This window comes from Mercenaria mercenaria, unplaced genomic scaffold (genome assembly GCF_021730395.1).
Source record: "Mercenaria mercenaria strain notata unplaced genomic scaffold, MADL_Memer_1 contig_1995, whole genome shotgun sequence".
Taxonomy (NCBI): Eukaryota; Metazoa; Mollusca; class Bivalvia; order Venerida; family Veneridae; genus Mercenaria; species Mercenaria mercenaria.
In genome coordinates this window covers 12,366-32,049 of record NW_026460020.1, presented here as the reverse complement: position 1 = coordinate 32,049, position 19,684 = coordinate 12,366, and the positions used below count along the sequence as shown (strand labels likewise).

General features: G+C 35.7%; 1 protein-coding gene across 1 annotated transcript; it reads right to left on the bottom strand.

The window, feature by feature from the left end:
• Nucleotides 1-12,993: 12,993 nt before the first annotated feature.
• On the bottom strand, nt 12,994-18,720 carry LOC123552551 (uncharacterized). The gene is made up of 2 exons (XM_045342285.2): nt 17,879-18,720; nt 12,994-13,589 (listed from the first exon to the last, which is right to left on the bottom strand). The coding sequence occupies exons 1-2, from the start codon at nt 18,078-18,080 to the stop codon at nt 12,994-12,996; spliced, it is 798 nt and encodes a 265-aa protein (XP_045198220.2). The 5' UTR covers nt 18,081-18,720.
• Between the last annotated feature and the right edge of the window lie 964 nt (nt 18,721-19,684).

Genomic DNA, 19,684 nt, shown 5'->3' with positions numbered 1-19,684 from the left:
TGAAAACAATCGTTATGTTTTTAGAAATTCCTAAGCAGTTTCTTCAGTTTGAAAAAAATCGAACAAAATCCGAAGTTTATGAACAGTCTGTGAAAACGTTTACCATCTTTTTAACAGAGTAGTCCTTTTGGAGTACCCATGTGAAATTTCTTGGTTCTACATTCTTTGTGAAAAAAATATATTAGCCGTTAAACAGGTATAGGTGAAAAAACATGACGAAAACATGACGAAAACGGCCGCTAGATCTGCATGCATACGTTGTTCAAGTCAGCTGTTTGCTATCGAGAAACAGGTGTATGCAAGTTAAAAAATATATGCCCCAACGTGCCTCTTCTCCATGTATATTTTTTATCTGTTTAAACTGCCTGTGCTTTTTGCCCGTTCTTTCGTCCTCTCGCAGTGTCTTGTACAGGCTGAGTTTCAACATGCATGGACCGATTTCAAGTATAAAACATGAAACAAGTGTTACCAGTAAAACATGTATGTGTGAGTTCCACACACAAAGGTAGCTTATCACATGTAGGATACAAAATCTGTTACATACGGCTTTATGAGTATTTTGTGTCGGACTGGTAATTTCTACATTGCATGGACCAATTTTCAAATACACGTGACGTTGCGTACGTTGTTGGCGAACATCGGGAATTTTTAAATTTCTTACAATTAAATATTTCATGAAATTCGTTTTAGAAAAACGGTTGTTTATATTCTTATATCATCAGAAAGACAAAACAATCGCCCTGCTAGTAAATATGATCGCATTTACGTTAAATAATTAGTATAACTTTAATTCGACAGAGAATCATAGAAAACATCAGAAAAAGATGTAACATGTAAGATGTAACAGAATTTACCAATGCGCCTTATTTAACGGCTTGGTAACTTCATACAATTATTCCTTTCTGCCAAATAAGAAGACTCGGTGACGTGACGTCAACTATATTTGACGTCGTTTCAATCATTTGCAGTTCAAGACTTCCTGTAACAAACCGGAAGCGAAAGACAGACCCAACTAAAAACGTAAGATTTCATTTCTTCCCGCGACCGGATTTGTTAAAACTTAGGTATTTTCTTTAAATATCGAATGCTTTCTATAATGTTTCTTTCGACAAAAAAGTACATAAATTCTACTTTTGAATTAGTAAGTTTTTGTCCTATTTTGACTTTGATTTTGGCGTTTAATATATGTATACTTTAATCTAGCCGCGATGTCACACGTGTCAAAAATGCAAAAAACAAAATTACGAAGTTGATACGTGCCGAAAAAAAATAAAGAAATAAGTATTTGTTTATAAAACTGCGGCTACAGTCTGAAAGTACATACAATTGTCTGCAAATTGATGTGCATAAGTCTTACGTTGAATATAAACTGAATTTACCACATGAAAATTGCAAAATCTAGCCGAAATGTCACAGCAGTGAAATTAATGTAACGTCGACGTTACGTTTGAAAGCTAAATAATGTATACGTGTTACAATTGTATTCGGACATTGCAATATATTTCACTGTCTTATAACTAATTTGATTTCAATTAAGATTAAGATTAAATTAAAATGAATAATTCACCGATACGCTCTTTCTCCACTATCGGAACGACATGATGTATGAAAACTGTAGCCCAAACACCCCAAGTAATCACTGTAACGTCAAAACGGTTAAATAGGTTACGCTAATGTACGCTAACAATGAGCGTAACGTCACGTATATTCACGTTATTCCATAGGTTTATTAAGCAAAATTTCTTGTCCGGAGTATGACTTTATTTCATTTATGTCGTGTTGGGTGGCCTGTGGTTACCCACGTTTTTATTTTATCATTCCTTGTCGACAGATTTTGAGATATGTTTCATAAATGTTTACTACTGTAACAGCAAATGAACTTGGACATGCAAGCCAGCACTCTTGCTTGAGCATGAAGGTCGTACTATTAGAAACAATGTGTGTCCGGTGTATAACTTTGTTACACAGTATGGTACATGTGTATTGAAATAATTGTATATTGTTACTTATTCAAACGGTAACCTTAGGAAGGTCAAGGTTGTATTTGGGATTAATGTTTCTAATATAGTATAGCAGAATCTTTTTATACCTAATCCCTTTGAGGGTTTTATTTGATATCTGACTCTGTATTGCATGGGAAGTTTACTTGTTTTGGTATCGTACACTTAGGGTAAATCGCCTAATTCATGAGAAAGTTGTTTTTGTAGTTTTGAACATGGAATTAGTATTTTTGAAAGTGCTGAAATCAAAAGAAAAACATGAAAATGGAGCTGTTACCGTTTTTAAGTGCCGCATCATTTGTAGATTCTGACATAGTGTTTGTCGCATTTATGAAATCTTTCTGAGGGATTTTCTCAATTATATGAAGGCGTCACAACTGCAATAAAAACAACAGCAACAGTAAATTTTCAAACTTTTATAAGTAGACACCACATGCACGAGAGATTTACCTAAACAGTGTAAGTACACTTATGTTACCAAAAGTTACTGAATATTCCCCGCAGAGATCAGACCAATTTCTTAGGCTTCGCATTAACTAAAAACTTATTTTCCAACGATATTAAAACCGTTTACATGAATTAGATTTGAACAAGTTTTAAAGAACACTTTTATGCAATCGGTTCATTTACACGTCTGTTAAACATGTTCTACAAAAGGTTTTAATGACACTTTATAGTGCACTGTCGATTTGAATTTACAAATAAAGAAATACGTTCATAATATTGTTTTACTGAAGTGACACAGAAAAATTAAATAATACGAAACAAACTGAAAATATATTTAGTAATGGAAACGTATGTTTTAAGTATTCCGCGCATTCCTTTGTAAATCCCTAAAGAAACAAACACACCAGCGCCTACGACAAGTATAGATAGCACAACAATAAGGTAAAAAAAAAATGTTTGTTTCCGGTATCCCGACCTACCCTAATTTTTTGGCCCGACCCTAAATGTTTTTATGGCCTTGGAGAATTTTTTTTCAACTTTTTAATAAAAAGTTGCAAAACTGCATGCACTTTTTATGCTTTAAACATGTCCAGTGATGTTAGAAATCAACTTACTGATGCTCTGATGGCATTACCCTCTAATTTTTACATTCATTTTTCGACACAAAAATAATTTCCAAAAAGTCTCCCTTAATAAAAAAAAAAATAAAAAAAGATAAAAAAAAAATTCCGACCTACCTACCCTAATTATTTTTAGCAAGTTACCGGAAACAAAGAATTTTTTTTAGGCCTAAGAGCTATATAACCTGCGGATAATAGTTATAGTTGTTCTGCTTTTCACTAACCCTGCATTGTAAATTCACAATAAATCCCCCTGCTGAATGTTACAACCTGACAAAAATTAAGTATAAAATTGGAAATAACTTTACCATTATCCGAGGCAGACTTATGATCATTGTGTATTTCAATTCCAGTTATATACAATTACAAATATACCAAGTTACATTAAATTCACTTCAATGAATGTAATGTCAGTCGGAATATAAGAAAAACTATGCAAATTACTATATATATAAAAACAATATTTTGTCTTTTCTTAAACAGTCAGAGCGTACTTGTTATGTCAACTTGCTACTGCAAAGTTTTCATGAAATAAATACATTCGTTTCATGGATATTAAAGGAAAAATGACATATTTTCTAAGTCCAATAACCCATATCTCTCACTTACTTACTTCAGAATTTCATGTGTTCGGTGTGCCATTTCCTTGCAATAACCGTTACGTTAGTAAAGCGCTTAACACCAAGTATGTCGACAGCAAAAAAGGCTCTTTCATGTGTGCTATATTTTCATGGTATCTAGGATACTCGAAGCGCATACCGTGTTCAGTATATCGGAGTGGTAAAGATCCTCAAACTCGGAAATGCACGCAATATCGAGAGTACGAGGCATATTTATATATATATATATAAAAACATATCTGGCAAGTTCCATGAAACAATATTTCTAGCATTTATTGAGAAACAATATCATTTTCTTACTTATTATGGGTGGGTCGGTGTTACTCTTGACTGTAAATCCAGAGGTCCGGGGTTCGAATCCCGGTCCAGACACTTGGAATTTCTGAGATGCCCTTGAGTGTCTCCCAACTACCGAAGAGGCCTGTTCTGGTTCTTCCCAGGAAAAACGGCTTCGCGTGTACCGGTGATATACACCGAGCACTTAAAAGAACTAGACTGTCTATTCGCAAAGACGTAGGCTAAGTTAGCGGGATAGGCATGTAGCTAAAAGAATTTCTCTTTATCTGTTCTGGGTGTTTTATCTCACTCTGGCCCTCTGGTCAGATCGCTCTGTGTCTGTACTAGTAGAGGATGAATTTCGCGCCCTGCGTGGCTGCGTTTGCTATAATATGTAAAACGCCTTTGAACGTCTTTATCATGAAAAGGGCGCTTTCAAATCATGTATGATGATGATGATGATAATAATAATAATAATAATAGTAAATTATGTGTGTGGCCCTTGGGAATTCACTTATTTTTGCAGCGAGGCTCCAGTGGCTACGACACAGTAAACTGCGCTACGTCGTACCCTTTATGGATTGACACCGTGGTTTTAATGGCTATCTGAAAACACAGCTGAGCTCGCATTTCATCTGTTATGTGCACAATGAAATGCTGAATTGCCAACAATTCAAACGTGACTGAAACCTTGAAATGTGTGTCACCAGTTTCCGTGCAACTTACGTACCTTACATCCAATACATACCAAGTTCCGATTTTTAACAACACATTTTCTGTACGCTATCGTTATATATCATCGGCAAAGGATATATTTAACGTAATATTATGTCACAGTTACTAATAAATCGAGCTGAAAAACATGAAACGTGACATCAAATTAATGTGTAAATAAAGTCAAATAATTCTACAAGTATTAATGAGCAACTTTAGCTCACAGGTATTGACATAGGAAATTTCTTTAGGGACATAACTCACCAAATCATATTTAACAACACTACTTTGGGTTCTGTTCTCCCTTTGAACGCTAAACACGTTGATGTATTTACTGTAACAATATTTAGTTTGACCCTGTAAGTATGTTTGATCCTGTACGTACCTAACAAGTGTTGGCTTATGCATTTACTGTATCATTATTTAGTTTGATCCTGTACGTACCTAACTTGTGCCGCCTAAAGTATTACTGTATCACTATTTAGTTTAATCTTGTACATACCTAACTTGTGCTAGCTTCTGTATTACTGTATCACTATTTAGTTTGACCCTGTACGTACCTAACTTGTGCCGCCTAATGTATTACTGTATCACTATTTAGTTTGATCCTGTACGTACCTAACTTGTGCTGGCTTATGCATTTACTGTATCACTATTTAGTTTGACCCTGTACGTACCTAACTTGTGCCGCCTTATGTATTACTGTATCACTATTTAGTTTGACCCTGTACGTACCTAACTTGTGCTAGCTTATGTATTACTGAATCACTATTTAGTTTGATCCTGTACGTACCTAACTTGTGCCGCCTAATGTATTACTGTATCACTATTTAGTTTGATCCTGTACGTACCTAACTTGTGATGGCTTATGCATTTACTGTATCACTATTTAGTTTGATCCTGTACGTACCTAACTTGTGCCGCCTTATGTATTACTGTATCACTATTTAGTTTGACCCTGTACATACCTAACTTGTGCTAGCTTATGCATTTACTGTATCACTATTTATTTTGACACTGTACGTACCTAACTTGTGCTGGCTTATGCATTTACTGTGTCACTATTTAGTTTGATTCTGACGTACCTAACTGGTGCTGGCTTATGTATTACTTTATCGCTCTTTAGTTTGATCCTGTAGTACCTAACTTGTGCCGCCTTATGTATTACTGTATCACTATTTTGTTTGACCCTGTACGTACCTAACTTATGCTGGCTTATGCATTTACTGTGTCAGTATTTAGTTTGATCCTGTACGTACCTAACTTGTGTTGGCTTATGCATTTACTGTATCACTATTTAGTTTGAACCTGTACGTACCTAACTTGTGCTAGCTTATGCATTTACTGTGTCACTATTTAGTTTGATCCTGTACGTACCTAACTTGTGCTGGCTCATGCATTTACTGTGTCACTATTTAGTTTGATCCTGTACGTACCTAACTTGTGCTGGCTCATGCATTTACTGTGTCACTATTTAGTTTAATTCTGTACGTACCTAACTTGTGCTGGCTCATGCATTTACTGTATCACTATTTAGTTTGATCCTGTATGTACATAACTTGTGCTGGCTTATGCATTTATTTATCACTATTTAGTTTGACCCTGCACGTACCTAACTTGTGCTGGCTTATGCATTTACTGTGTCACTATTTAGTTTGATCCTGTACGTACCTAACTTGTGCTAGCTTATGTATTTACTGTGTCACTATTTAGTTTGATCCTGTACGTACCTAACTTGTGCTAGCTTATGCATTTACTGTGTCACTATTTAGTTTGATCCTGTACGTACCTAACTTGTGCTAGCTTATGTATTTACTGTGTCACTATTTAGTTTGATCCTGTACGTACCTAACTTGTGCTAGCTTATGCATTTACTGTGTCACTATTTAGTTTGATCCTGTACGTACCTAACTTGTGCTAGCTGATGCATTTACTGTGTCACTATTTAGTTTGATCCTGTACGTACCTAACTTGTGCTAGCTTATGCATTTACTGTGTCACTATTTAGTTTGATCCTGTACGTACCTAACTTGTGCTAGCTTATGTATTTACTGTGTCACTATTTAGTTTGATCCTGTACGTACCTAACTTGTGCTAGCTTATGCATTTACTGTGTCACTATTTAGTTTGATCCTGTACGTACCTAACTTGTGCTGGCTTATGCATTTACTGTGTCACTATTTAGTTTGATCCTGTACGTACCTAACTTGTGCTGGCTCATGCATTTACTGTATCACTATTTAGTTTGATCCTGTATGTACATAACTTGTGCTGGCTTATGCATTTATTTATCACTATTTAGTTTGACCCTGTACGTACCTAACTTGTGCTGGCTTATGCATTTACTGTATCACTATTTAGTTTGATCCTGTACGTACCTAACCTGTGCTGGCTTATGTATTACTGTATCACGCGGCGTGATATTTCAGTGAGGCAGCATAGTAAAGTTGGACATTGTGCTCACTGCTACAAATATACACCGTCGGTTATATGACTGAAACACGTTGAAAAAGACGTTACCCCCTCCCCCCGCAACCCCCAACATACACACACACACACACACACACACACACACACACACACACACACACACACACACACACACAGAGACACACACACACACACACATTGTCTTGTGCTGACTTGTGTATTTACTCAACAACATTTAGTTTGACACTGTAAACATCTTGTGTTGGCTCGTGCATTTGTTGTTAGGGAAGAAGAAAGAATAGCATAATTGATATAATCAAATTCATCTATTATTGCAAGAAAGTGTTGTCTACAGATGAACACTTTAGAGATAAGATTTTTTTGCAATAAAAGTTTGCCGTCGTATTTACTGGAAATATATCACAACAGAGTATGTTTTCGTTTTTCGTGTGGAACACTTTTTTTATTTAAAAACATGGGATAATGTCTTGTTTGAACTTTGAAAACTGTACAAACGGTTTGCATCCAAAGGTGTAAAACGCAGCCAATGAAGGGATCTACACAGTGTGGCTTCTGAAGACAGGTGACTGCTTAAGACAAGTTTAAGTAAGAACAAAGAATCAATTTTGGAAGCTAGCTCATTAGCTTCTTAAGGTAAGTGTTCTCTAAATACAGATGGTCGCTAAGGCAGGTTTAACTATATACGTAATTTCTCATGCTCTCATGTTCAATAAAACAGAAAACACGATGTTGTCATGATATTGATGCCTTTAACTTTAAAACATTTGTATCCAAACTGCAAGAAAGAAATGGATGTTGCGTTTTTTACCTTGACAGAATGCCCCACTGAAGTTTACCCAACGGAACATATTCCTGGTGATTTTTCCGTACTTTTTACTAGTATACTTGAACTTTACAAGATGTACAAATGATTTACATGCCTTCTGTTCCGATATAATGTCAAACATCAATTTTTTTTTATTTTAGGGTAGAAATGCCTTTAACTTTAAACTTATTATAATACACACATTTTAAGATATTCCTGCAGGGACGTAACTCTTTTGACCTTACTTACACAATCTTCACAAGTCTTTATCTGTTTTTAGATTTTATTCTCCCTTTAAACGTCAATTTGTTTTACTGACTAGTAAACCAGATATGTAATATAAGAGGTATGTCTAATACAGACGACTTTATCAGTACTAATTTAAGGAGCTCCTTTCCTTCAAGTAATTCTGTCCTTATTCAAAAAAAAAATGTATAAAGATAATGTAAGGTCATCAATATGCTCATTTGGTATAGTAAAATTTTCTTTTGTTTGTTTCTTTTTTTTTTTTAGAACTTTAGCTAAGTTAAAAAAGAAAGAAAAAAAAGGCAATGAAAAATATTGATGTACCGAACTTCGCAGTTTGACAACATACTTTTTAAAAGTTAAGACATTTTCTGAAAAACGTTTTGGCGTAAAAACTTCCAGATGCACATTTTATACCGTTAACTTTAGAGGTAAACACATTTTAAGGACATTTCTATAGGGACATAACTCTTTCAACCTTATTTACATAATCTTCGACAGTCTGTATGTTTTTGATTTTATTCTCCCTTTAAACGTCAACCCCTTTATTTGGTCGTTAAATTTAAATGTAAGGAAGTAGGGGGTGTCCGGGTAAAATCGGCTATTGTATGTCTCTTTTGTGAAATTGGTATGTCTCCGTTAAAGTACAATCACCAAACATCTTAACATCGGATATAACGTAACTGCTTAGGTAATGACGCAGTTCTCATTCTTTCTGCGAACAACATAGATGTTGTTTGAAGGTGGGAATTTTTCGAAGAGGATTCAATTCATGTATCAGGCATGATATCATAGTATTGCTTTTAACTTTGAAATAAAAATGGAAGATAAATATGTTAAAAACTAAATAATATCTGTTGTTTTCACCCAAAATCAAAGGATTGTCTAAAATAAGGCAAAAGTGTTAGTGTCCGAGTTAAAACACCTGTTTTCTTACAGTAGGAAAAATTGGAACATGCAATTTTAAGGGACAGTGCAGACTCCCTGTACTATGTTGTTTCCGATTTTGACCAAAACAGTTACAGTCAAACCTATGTTAAAGACCACCTCTGAAAAGAGGCCACCTGGCTCTAAAGACCGCATATTTTGTTTCCCATTTTAACATTTTCAGTGTATTTTAACCTGTGAATAAAGGCCACCTCCCAATAAAGACTCTACCGAGGGTGGTCTTTATAGACAGGTTTGACTGCATATAAATAATGATGAATATCTATATGTTTTAGATCTATGTTTGAATTTTACTTCGTCCGAGTTATGCCGACTGAGGGCAGAGCCAATGAAATCGATTGTGTGACAACATTTTAAGGTTACAAACCTAAATATGATTGGATATCGCATCTTTAGATATTCTATCTCCTTACTGCTTGGGTTTGTTAAGCAGCGAATCAAAATTACCTTCACAGCAACCTGTCAAACTCGAACTGTTAAAAATCATCCGAATTTACCCAGACGCCCCCTAGGAAAAATGCACACACATTTAAAGCTATAACTGTTCACCAACTATAACATATATATTTAATCGTAACCTTCCATGTATCTGGTGGAACCACAATAACTCCGATTTATTATTTACCGTATTATGTATGTAACTTGAATTTTCGTGATAGGTAACTCAGAATTTTGAATATTCATCTCGAATTGCCGACTAAAAGTCAGCGTATTGTTATTTCAGCTCACGACTTCTATACGTGTACATGAATATTTTTGGTCCTGGCCAAGATGCCTTTTGTAATCATATAGGGTGATTGAAGGTATTCGTGTAGGTTCGTATTTAAAAGTATATTACTATTTGTATTGTTTACCATGTTTACAGCTTGATGGGTTTCAACCAGTTCGGACCCGCTCGCTTAGATCAATAGGGAATGCACCGATCTACGGATCGCGGGGTCGTGTGTTCGATCCCCGAGCAGGGCATATGTTCTCCGTGACGATTTGACGAAAGACATTGTGTCTGAAGTCATTCGTCCTCCACCTCTGATTCATGTGGGGAAGTTGACAGTTACTGGCGGATAACAGGTTAGTACTGGTATAGAATCCAGGAAACACTGGTTAGGCTAACTGCCCGCCGTTACATAACTGAAAAACTGTTGGCGTTAACTCCAAAACAAACAAAACATCGAGCAGTTCGGGCCCTTTAGACAAGCAAGGATAACCATACACTAACCGGACGTGTAAGAATAAGTACTGATTACCGATTGAGATCAAGATCGGATACCATGGTTAATTCTAGAGACCAGGATACCACCTGCATGTATGTACAGTAGAGACACACAGTTACGCTTTTCCCTTATATCCGAGTCTCTGTATTATGGGTACCGCTAAGTACCATGTATGGATGTAAGGCATATGTATATATATCTACTTTACATTTCGATTATTGAAGATTCAGTGTAATACCTACGAAGCTCACGTGGTGTTACGTAATGCGACGAAACGTTTTACATATGGTAGGGTGTTTGTTCCGTCTAAGCCGGCTCGATCAAAGAACCAATCAAGATGGCTCCATTTATGTCATTGGTCTGATGTAATATAGCCCTTTAATTCCCATGCTCACTTGGACTGCCTAGAAAATGACATGTTTGTTGACATGTTTGTTGACATGTTTGTAACAGTAGGTTGACCTATAACCTTGGATGCCGAACGGACGGGTTTGAACCTGATTTGACCTTAGTCATAAATACATGGGTATATTGCATTCAAATGAGGTATCAATAAGACATCATATTTTATAATCTGATGTTTTATTGATACCTCATTTGAATGAACGACAGGAAATAATTCTCAAATAAGGCACGCCGTTTATCCATATCACGTAGAAAATAAATGAAGTTTCTAGTTACTGAGTGGACGTTTCAAGATTGTCTCAGTTTCGTTTAAGACATTCAACATTGCGACGTAAAAATTTCGAGTTCAATTCTGCATAAAAAAGCATGCACGAGGCTCTAAATTCGCCAGTTTGGATATACTAGATGTGGAATTCCTGAGTCAATGTCGACTCCGGATTTGAATAGTATAAACATGAGACTATGAATGGATTATATACACACATTTGAAATATAAAAGGGACAGCGAAATGGGTTCATATTCTTTATTTTAAGCCATAGAGTCGCTCGCTATCCTTGTTTATGCCTCTAGTTTTTTTGCCATATTTTTCAAAATTAAGAAAACGCTTTCATTAGTTAGTAATCACAATAAAAGCAACTATCAAGTGATTCTGTGCTTTTTAGAAACTTTTTATCAATAAAAACCCTCTTTTAATCGATAAAATTACGTAGAACTGTGATGTTAAAGAGAATGGATTTAACTGCGTTTTATTTTCCAACAAGTCATTTGATTAAATGGGGTAAAGGCAAGTGGTTACACTGTCAGCGGTTTTAGGGTTCGAGCCCAGATGAAGGACATATGATAGTCTTGAGACATGACTAGCTAAAAACGAGGTCAATCAACTGACACACGTCTTATTACGTGGGTGCATAACTAAACTATATGTAAGAAAAAGCTCTACAATTTTCGTTATTATTTTATTTTAATGCTTGGCATGAAAATTTCCATCATGACTGGTAATTGATTAAGATAAAATGTTAAATATTAAATTTGATTTGCTCCGACGTCGGTCGCAAAAAGTTCAACGTTATGTTAAATTTTCGCCAGTCAAATACAATATACTACACACTGATGTATTAAACTTAATATTAATCAGTCTATCTTTTCGTTTAAGCCATGTCACGTGCACCGACAACGGTTACACGAGCTCAGCTCCTGAGTCTGTATAGTTTGCTACTGCAACCTGCACTTCCTGTGCTACGTATTACATGAGTGTGTTTTCATCTGAATCCTTCGAACTAGATGATCGAACGTTAGCAAAACAGTCACAGTGTAAAATTAATTCCTCGTTTGTTCAAGAAGGATCTCATTCCGGCCATGATGAAGCTTTGGGTCATCTTGATTCCTGAAATTATAAATCAAACGCACAGACAACAGGGAGTGGTGGGTTGGGAAATTAATTTTTTAAGGATAATCGTGAAATAATATGTCCTCTACCTTCTCTCTGAGTTCCACAAACGTAAAAGGCCCGAGAATGGAAAAGTTCCTGCTTATATAGTGCGCTAAAAATAGCTCGCAGACTCAAAGACAACTGACTTGCTAGTGGTACTAGAATTATACGGTATTATACAATATGTCTGCTAGTAGCTGACTATGTGGAAAATAAATGGGTTTAATCTCTAACGATTAAACTAGTTATTATTTTCCAACAAGTCATTTGATTAAATGGGGTAAAGGCAAGTGGTTACACTGTCAGCGGTTTTAGGGTTCGAGCCCAGATGAAGGACATATGATAGTCTTGAGACATGACTAGCTAAAAACGAGGTCAATCAACTGACACACGTCTTATTACGTGGGTGCATAACAACACTATATGTAAGAAAAAGCTCTACAATTTTCGTTATTATTTTATTTTAATGCTTGGCATGAAAATTTCCATCATGACTGGTAATTGATTAAGATAAAATGTTAAATATTAAATTTGATTTGCTCCGACGTCGGTCGCAAAAAGTTCAACGTTATGTTAAATTTTCGCCAAAAAGGTTCTTGAAAGATGAGAGAACCTTCCGCCAAACGGTTTAACATAACGGATGACAACCCAGTCATGATGTGGACATGTGCAAAATGTATTGATAACAAAAAAACTCGGTAAACTGTAAAACATCATTTAATCAGTCAATCAATAATTCAATTAATCAGTCGTTAGCAATTTGATAATACGTGAGATTTTTATTAAGACAGCTTTATTACTAAACGAACGAATCAATTAGTCACTGCAATGGAGGAAAAACAGGCTGTTTTGTGGTATGGAAATAATAGATTGCTCCTGAAATTGTGTTCAACATGATGTCATAGCCCATTGGTGAAAGATGAGTGTCGTCATTGTCAAACATTTGTGGATTATCTTTTATATCTGGATATTTTATTAAATGGCCACTATGCCTAATAACATAGGTACTTATAGCACTGTTTATTCGTTTCCTTGCTCTTTCAGCTTGATGTACCTCAACGTACCTCCATGTACGCCGAGGAAGGATCTGGGACCATATAATTTTTGTTTCAGGCATCTTTAAATGCAGTTTGTTCAAAATGCACCTTAGCTGGCCAATTATCGCGGCTGATGTCATACTGCCAATGTCATTGCCTCCACAATGTATAATTAAGTAGTCGGGTGTTTCATTAAACTCTAAAATGTATCCTACTGACTGTTCAAGATGGTGTATTCTCATTCCGCCCATGAAATCCCACAATAACTTCGCCCCTATATATTTGTAAAGTCCTAGATTTATACCGTCAGGCCTGTAACATAACCTCTGATATGCACCACGTACTAAAGATGAACCCAATATCCATACATTACAGGGACCTGAAAATTAAGAGATAAGTGGCCTCCAATGTGACTGATTAGATCGTCTTACCTGAAACGTATTTCGTTTTTAGGGTATGTATGCAAATGGGAAATATGGAGTTCACTTAATCAAGTACAAGTGTTATGAATTTCTCATCAAAAGTGAAATGTTAAGAAGTCAAACAGTATGTTCCAGACAAGAAAAATTACGTAATTTTGAAACTGCATAGAGCAAAATGTATTGATATCCGGGGTCAGTCTCCCTACTCGGAGCTAATATTTACAACTAAATGGATTGCCGGTCTGATAAAATATTTATATAAGCTGTAACACACATATATATATATATATAAATATATCATTATATATTTGTCTTATGATTCCATCAGGAAAATATATTTATCAAGTTATTTATCAGTATATATGTTATTTATATTTACTGGACACTCTAATCTTATACTTCATTATATTATGCATTACAAATTTAAATCTTCTATGATCACATAATAATTATCTATGAACACCTAATTCAAATTGTATAGGAATCCGACAGCGGTCTTCCTATACATGGTAGCAGGTTACTAGTTACTAGCCAAAAGCGGATCGCCGGCCCAAAATAAATGTAAGAATCATTATATATTTATGCATATGCAACTCATTATCATTATATACGGCATTTGGCAGATCCTTTACATTCATTATGATTTTGAAATGGTGTAACTGCTACCAACTGGTTTCAAACTATGACACGGCATCCGGCACCTAGATCGATCGTTTTTAAAGGGGCAACTCAATTAAACTTTATTGTTGTAGCATAAATGTGAGTATGCAAACTTCGAATTATTAAACGAAATATGAATCATTACTTTCGTAATTAATATTAAAAGTGAAAGAAGTAAAACAATTAAACAACAATTAACGAGAATTCAATAACAATGAACAACGATATGTACATTTTGTAAGGGTTTGATAAAGTACAAACTAGCTTTGCTAATGGATGAGTGCAGATTTTTTGAGAATTAATTTAAGGTATCAGAAGACAAGCTTTTTAAACTCTCGAAACTAATGATAGTGACCCGTCGACGGAGTCGCAATATGAGCCGGCGTCGGATTCATAGAATATCAATGGCGAATATATGACTTGTATGCGTTTGACCTCCATCTGCCTGCACTTTTTATAGTATCTACAAGACAGCCATCCCGATACATCCCAGAAGCACCACCAATCCTAAATGAATGTGATTTTATGTTCTTGTTGCTTAACCCTATGAACTTGATGGCTTTTTTAAGAACAGCATTAAACTGAAAGGAAGTCAAGGGGGTTTCGTCAAAATGACAGAACAGTGGACTAGCTTCGTCGCGCGAAGATTGAAACCTGAGATATGTCTGAATATGTTCATAACAGAACCTGTTCTGCTCATCTATATCGATATCGATAAAGGACCCGACGCCAGTTTGATCAATCTTCGAAGATTTAAAGTACACTCGTATCTTACTCGAGCCTATAATGAGGTCTTGTTTTCTTAATACAGAGTCACGTGACCGTTTATTTGATGACGTAAACTCACTTATCCGAAGTAAAGCTACGTAAGCCAACGAAAAGGCAGCTGCAAATAACATGTTCTCATACTGAGAGCGGCAGATACATTGCAATGCCGAGATAAGCTTATGTAATATGTGTATTGTTATATGCTGCCTTGTATCATTTGTGCCTCTGATTCTACGTAGGGCTTCAAGCATACGTTTAACTATAAATTTCTTCGTGTTATCTTCAAAGTCATTAAGTTTATTGACATAGCTGATTGCGGAAATATAACTATTTATTGATTTATATGCATATTGCTGTAAAGACATGTACGCTATATATTCAGTGATTTGCTGTACATTGCATATAAGCTGTTGACCAGATAGAGAGCAAAAGTTTGTAAACGAGGAGATGGCAGCGCTGTACTGTTTCTGGGTATTTAAAGATAGGGACGCGGTGACAAGTCTATTTATTTCCGGCTGAAGATCCGAAGAAAGGTTTCTGGGATGTTGCATGGCTGCTTTGCTGCGTCTGTCGGTAACTCCCGGTATAATCTTGACCACTGAAAGCGACTAATAGAATCAGCAATGCTGTTTTGCTTCCCGCGCACGTGCTTACCCTTAAACTGAATATTATTCTGTAATATTAAAAGCATTAAGGGCCGGATCAAGCTCATAACACGCTTATTTTTAGACGATTTACTGTTGAGGATATTTACTAAAGCCTCATTGTCAGATCTTATCATGATCTTTTTGTTTTTCATAAACGTTCCCCAAAGCTGAAGTGCTAGAACTATGGGAATGAGTTCGAGATACGTAATATCAAGAAATATGTCGGCCTCCCAGTGATCTGGCCATTGAAATACACTCCACTGACCTTGAAAGTAACAGCCACATCCTAAATTTCTATTACCAGAGGAATCTGTATATAATTCGTAGTATGTGTTTTCTAACCAATCTTTGTCATTAAACATCGCTACTCCGTTAAAATCAGATAAAAAAGTAAGCCAGATTGTCGCATCTTCACGCATCTCATTAGTAACTCTTATAAAGTGAAACGGCTTTTTTCCTTGGCACATGACATCATAAAATCTACGTAAAAATGCTCTACCGGTAGGGATAGCTTTAGTTATGAAATTAAGTAACCCCACAATGGATTGTAGTTCGTTTAACCGCACTTTTTTCCGTGTAACTAGACGAGATAATTCAATTTTTGCTTTATTTACTTTATCTTCCGGGACATGGATTGTTTGGTGTTCAGTATCTAATTCCAGCCCTAAATACGTTATGACTTTAACTGGACCTATCAGTTTTTCAGGACATAAAGGAACACCATGATTCGAACATACTTTTTGGAAGGAATGAAGAAGCTGTAAACAAGATTCAAAATTTACATGTGCCATGAAGAAATCGTCTAAGAGATGTGTTAGGTTATTTGTTCCAGATTCTGTCTTTACAAGCCATTCAAGAAAAGAAGCGAACTTCTCAAAGATATAGCACGCACAGGCTGATCCCTGGGGAAGCATTTTCTGAATCCAGAAACCTTGTTCTGTTTTAATACCAAGTAAATCAAAATCGCCCGGCCAAATAGGGCATAAATTGAAAGCTGATTTAATGTCTGCTTTGCAGCAGTAGGCTGTTTTCCCTAAATGTTGTACAATATTTACAGCTTCGTCAAACTGAGCATACTTAACATGACGAAATTCTTGGTCTATGTAATCATTAACACTTTGTTGTGGAGGAAATGATAAATTCGTTATAAGCCTCCAGCCACCTGTTCGTTTTGGAATAAGGCCTACTGCATTTACTCGGAGATTTGAAATCGGTGGTTTTTCATAAGGTCCGATAATCCATCCTAGTTTTTTGTCTTCAATTAATTTTCCATGTAAAATATTTGGATTTTGTAGATTTGACGAGAAAATCGGTATTCTGGGGCCCGAGTAATTTAGCTTGAAACCATATTTAAACCCTGACAGTAAATAGTTTGCGTCCTCCTGATTATAATCTGACAACTTTTCCCCCAAACTTGATAGGTTAATTGGCGTTAAACCTAGGTCCCATAATCTTTCTGTTTGACTGGGATACTCTTGGTGCAAATGTTGGATTTTGTGAAGCAGGGTTGTTGAGCCTGAAACGAGAGCCGTTAGGTCTTAAATAACGCCCCTGAAATTGTTGTCCCTGATTTACATAGCAGTGTAAAGCTGGGTGGTTGCCAAATCCGCATTTTATGCATTTATGAGCATAGGTACACTGTTTATTCGCACAGTATCCTTTGTTATTAAAAGTGAAACATTTTTTCAAGACAGGGGTCGCAACCGATACACCGACAGAATGCATGGGCTGCATATGTAACATCCAAAGTTCGGGATCGATTGTCTCCCATTTTAATGTTTCATTAACTTACTTCTTTAACCTGAAACGCGAATCATATGTCGACCAACCCGTATGGTTGGATGCAGCTTGCCTAACATTCGCGATATATTGTGATAAATTGCTCATTTCTCGCGGATGTTTCATAATGTATATGGCAATAAAAATATGAAATGCATCAGTCCAGGTGCGAATATTTTCTAAGACCTTAGGCGACTGCTCTTTTGGTGCAATAATCAATTCCCCGTTCTCAAATTGTATTCTTTGTTTAGAATCGGACTCAGATTTATTTTTAGGAAGAAGGTGATGTAATTCTATGTACTTGTTTGCCCATATTTTTTCTTTAATAGCCAAAGGAACATGTGCGGAAAGAATGTTTGAACTATAATTATAACATGTAGGATTTACAGCACCTGATTCTCCTTGTCCTGGCTGTGGTGGATTAACAACACCCGATTCTTGTTCTGACGGTGGTGGTGGTGGCATGTTGTGATGTAGGTCTACAGCACCTGATCCCCCCTGCTCTGGCGGTGGAGATGTTTGCATGTTGGTTCTAGACCTCTTTGTTCGGACCATGTCTGCCAATTCCTGCGTCTTTGCACGTTTCGGTGGCATCTCGTTATACGGCAGTAATATGTAAATGAAATTATCGAAATATAACTTCAAAGACTAATAGACATAATTTATGCAGAGACGTTCAGATGAGAAATTACGCGTTTCGAATAGCATTTATTTATATATTTATTTAGATCTAGATCTTTTTATTTATTTATTTATTTATTTATTAGTATATCTATGTAATGTCACCCATGACTTGGATTCATCATAATTCTGAATAGCGCGAGGATAGATCTACCACGTGGCGGACGTATGGAAATATTTAAACTTGTAGTAAAACTGATTTAAAATAAATTTTTAAACCTCCATGTCAAGACAGCAGCGATTATTAGGTGTCTTATATATAATAATATTGAAATTATATTTAAATTATTATTTTATTAAGGAAAATTAATTTTTTAAGGATAATCGTGAAATAATATGTCCTCTACCTTCTCTCTGAGTTCCACAAACGTAAAAGGCCCGAGAATGGAAAAGTTCCTGCTTATATAGTGCGCTAAAAATAGCTCGCAGACTCAAAGACAACTGACTTGCTAGTGGTACTAGAATTATACGGTATTATACAATATGTCTGCTAGTAGCTGACTATGTGGAAAATAAATGGGTTTAATCTCTAACGATTAAACTAGTTATTATATGGTACACGTTAAATGATCTACTTAAACAATTCTGGCTTTAATGATAATTGCTATTTCAATGTTCATCTGGAGACATTTCCCTTTTATTTTATGTTTTTCTGTGGTTTATCGAAATATAACGGTGAATTATATCCTGATAAACTCACTGGCCACTCAGTGAAAATTATCAAATCTGATACCCGGATTAACGTCAAAAAGTTTACCGAGCGTACTGAAAGCCGGAAACAATATGACGATGACGTCGTTAAAATGACGTCATCTTTGCGATGCTTCCTGATAAAATTTCCCGCAAATTTCGACATTTTATTGAAATAAACACAACAAAAGTAGAGTTTTAGACATAAAATAAACAGAAAAATTGTTGGTATCGATGTAATATCACGGTAATTTCACTCGTGAACACCAAAAGTTGTTATTTTCACTCGTGGCTGCGCCACTCGTGAAAATATCACTTTTGGTGCCCACTCGGTGAAATTATAACGTGATATTACACCGAAACCAACAATTATCCTCTATATAAACCAGAAATTATATTTTTATTGGAAGACAGATTAGAATTTAAAGCGGGGGTCTAATAAAATGGCTTTCTTATATTTATGGAAAGGAACCATATTTTGTAAAAATGTAAACATAATATGGTTATCACAACAATACCTTGATCTGCAAAGTCGTATTCGGCTCGAGTGGATTACTCCTGGAATGAATCACACCAGGCGAAACCATCACTGCAGATAGACTGGCTCCCGTCCATCTGTCTTATTTCTAATATATATATTTTATTGTTAGTGGAAGTAACTCCAGCAGGTTATTTCTGTATTGACACTTTTTTTGCCCCTGGCTCCGAACAATAAGTTTAGCCGTTATTTTAGAGGCTTAAATTTACTGATAAAAGGTTTGCAGTATTTAAGAAAAAATATTGCAGCCTTGGGGTAATGCTACACTGCAGATCAATGTACTGTTTTA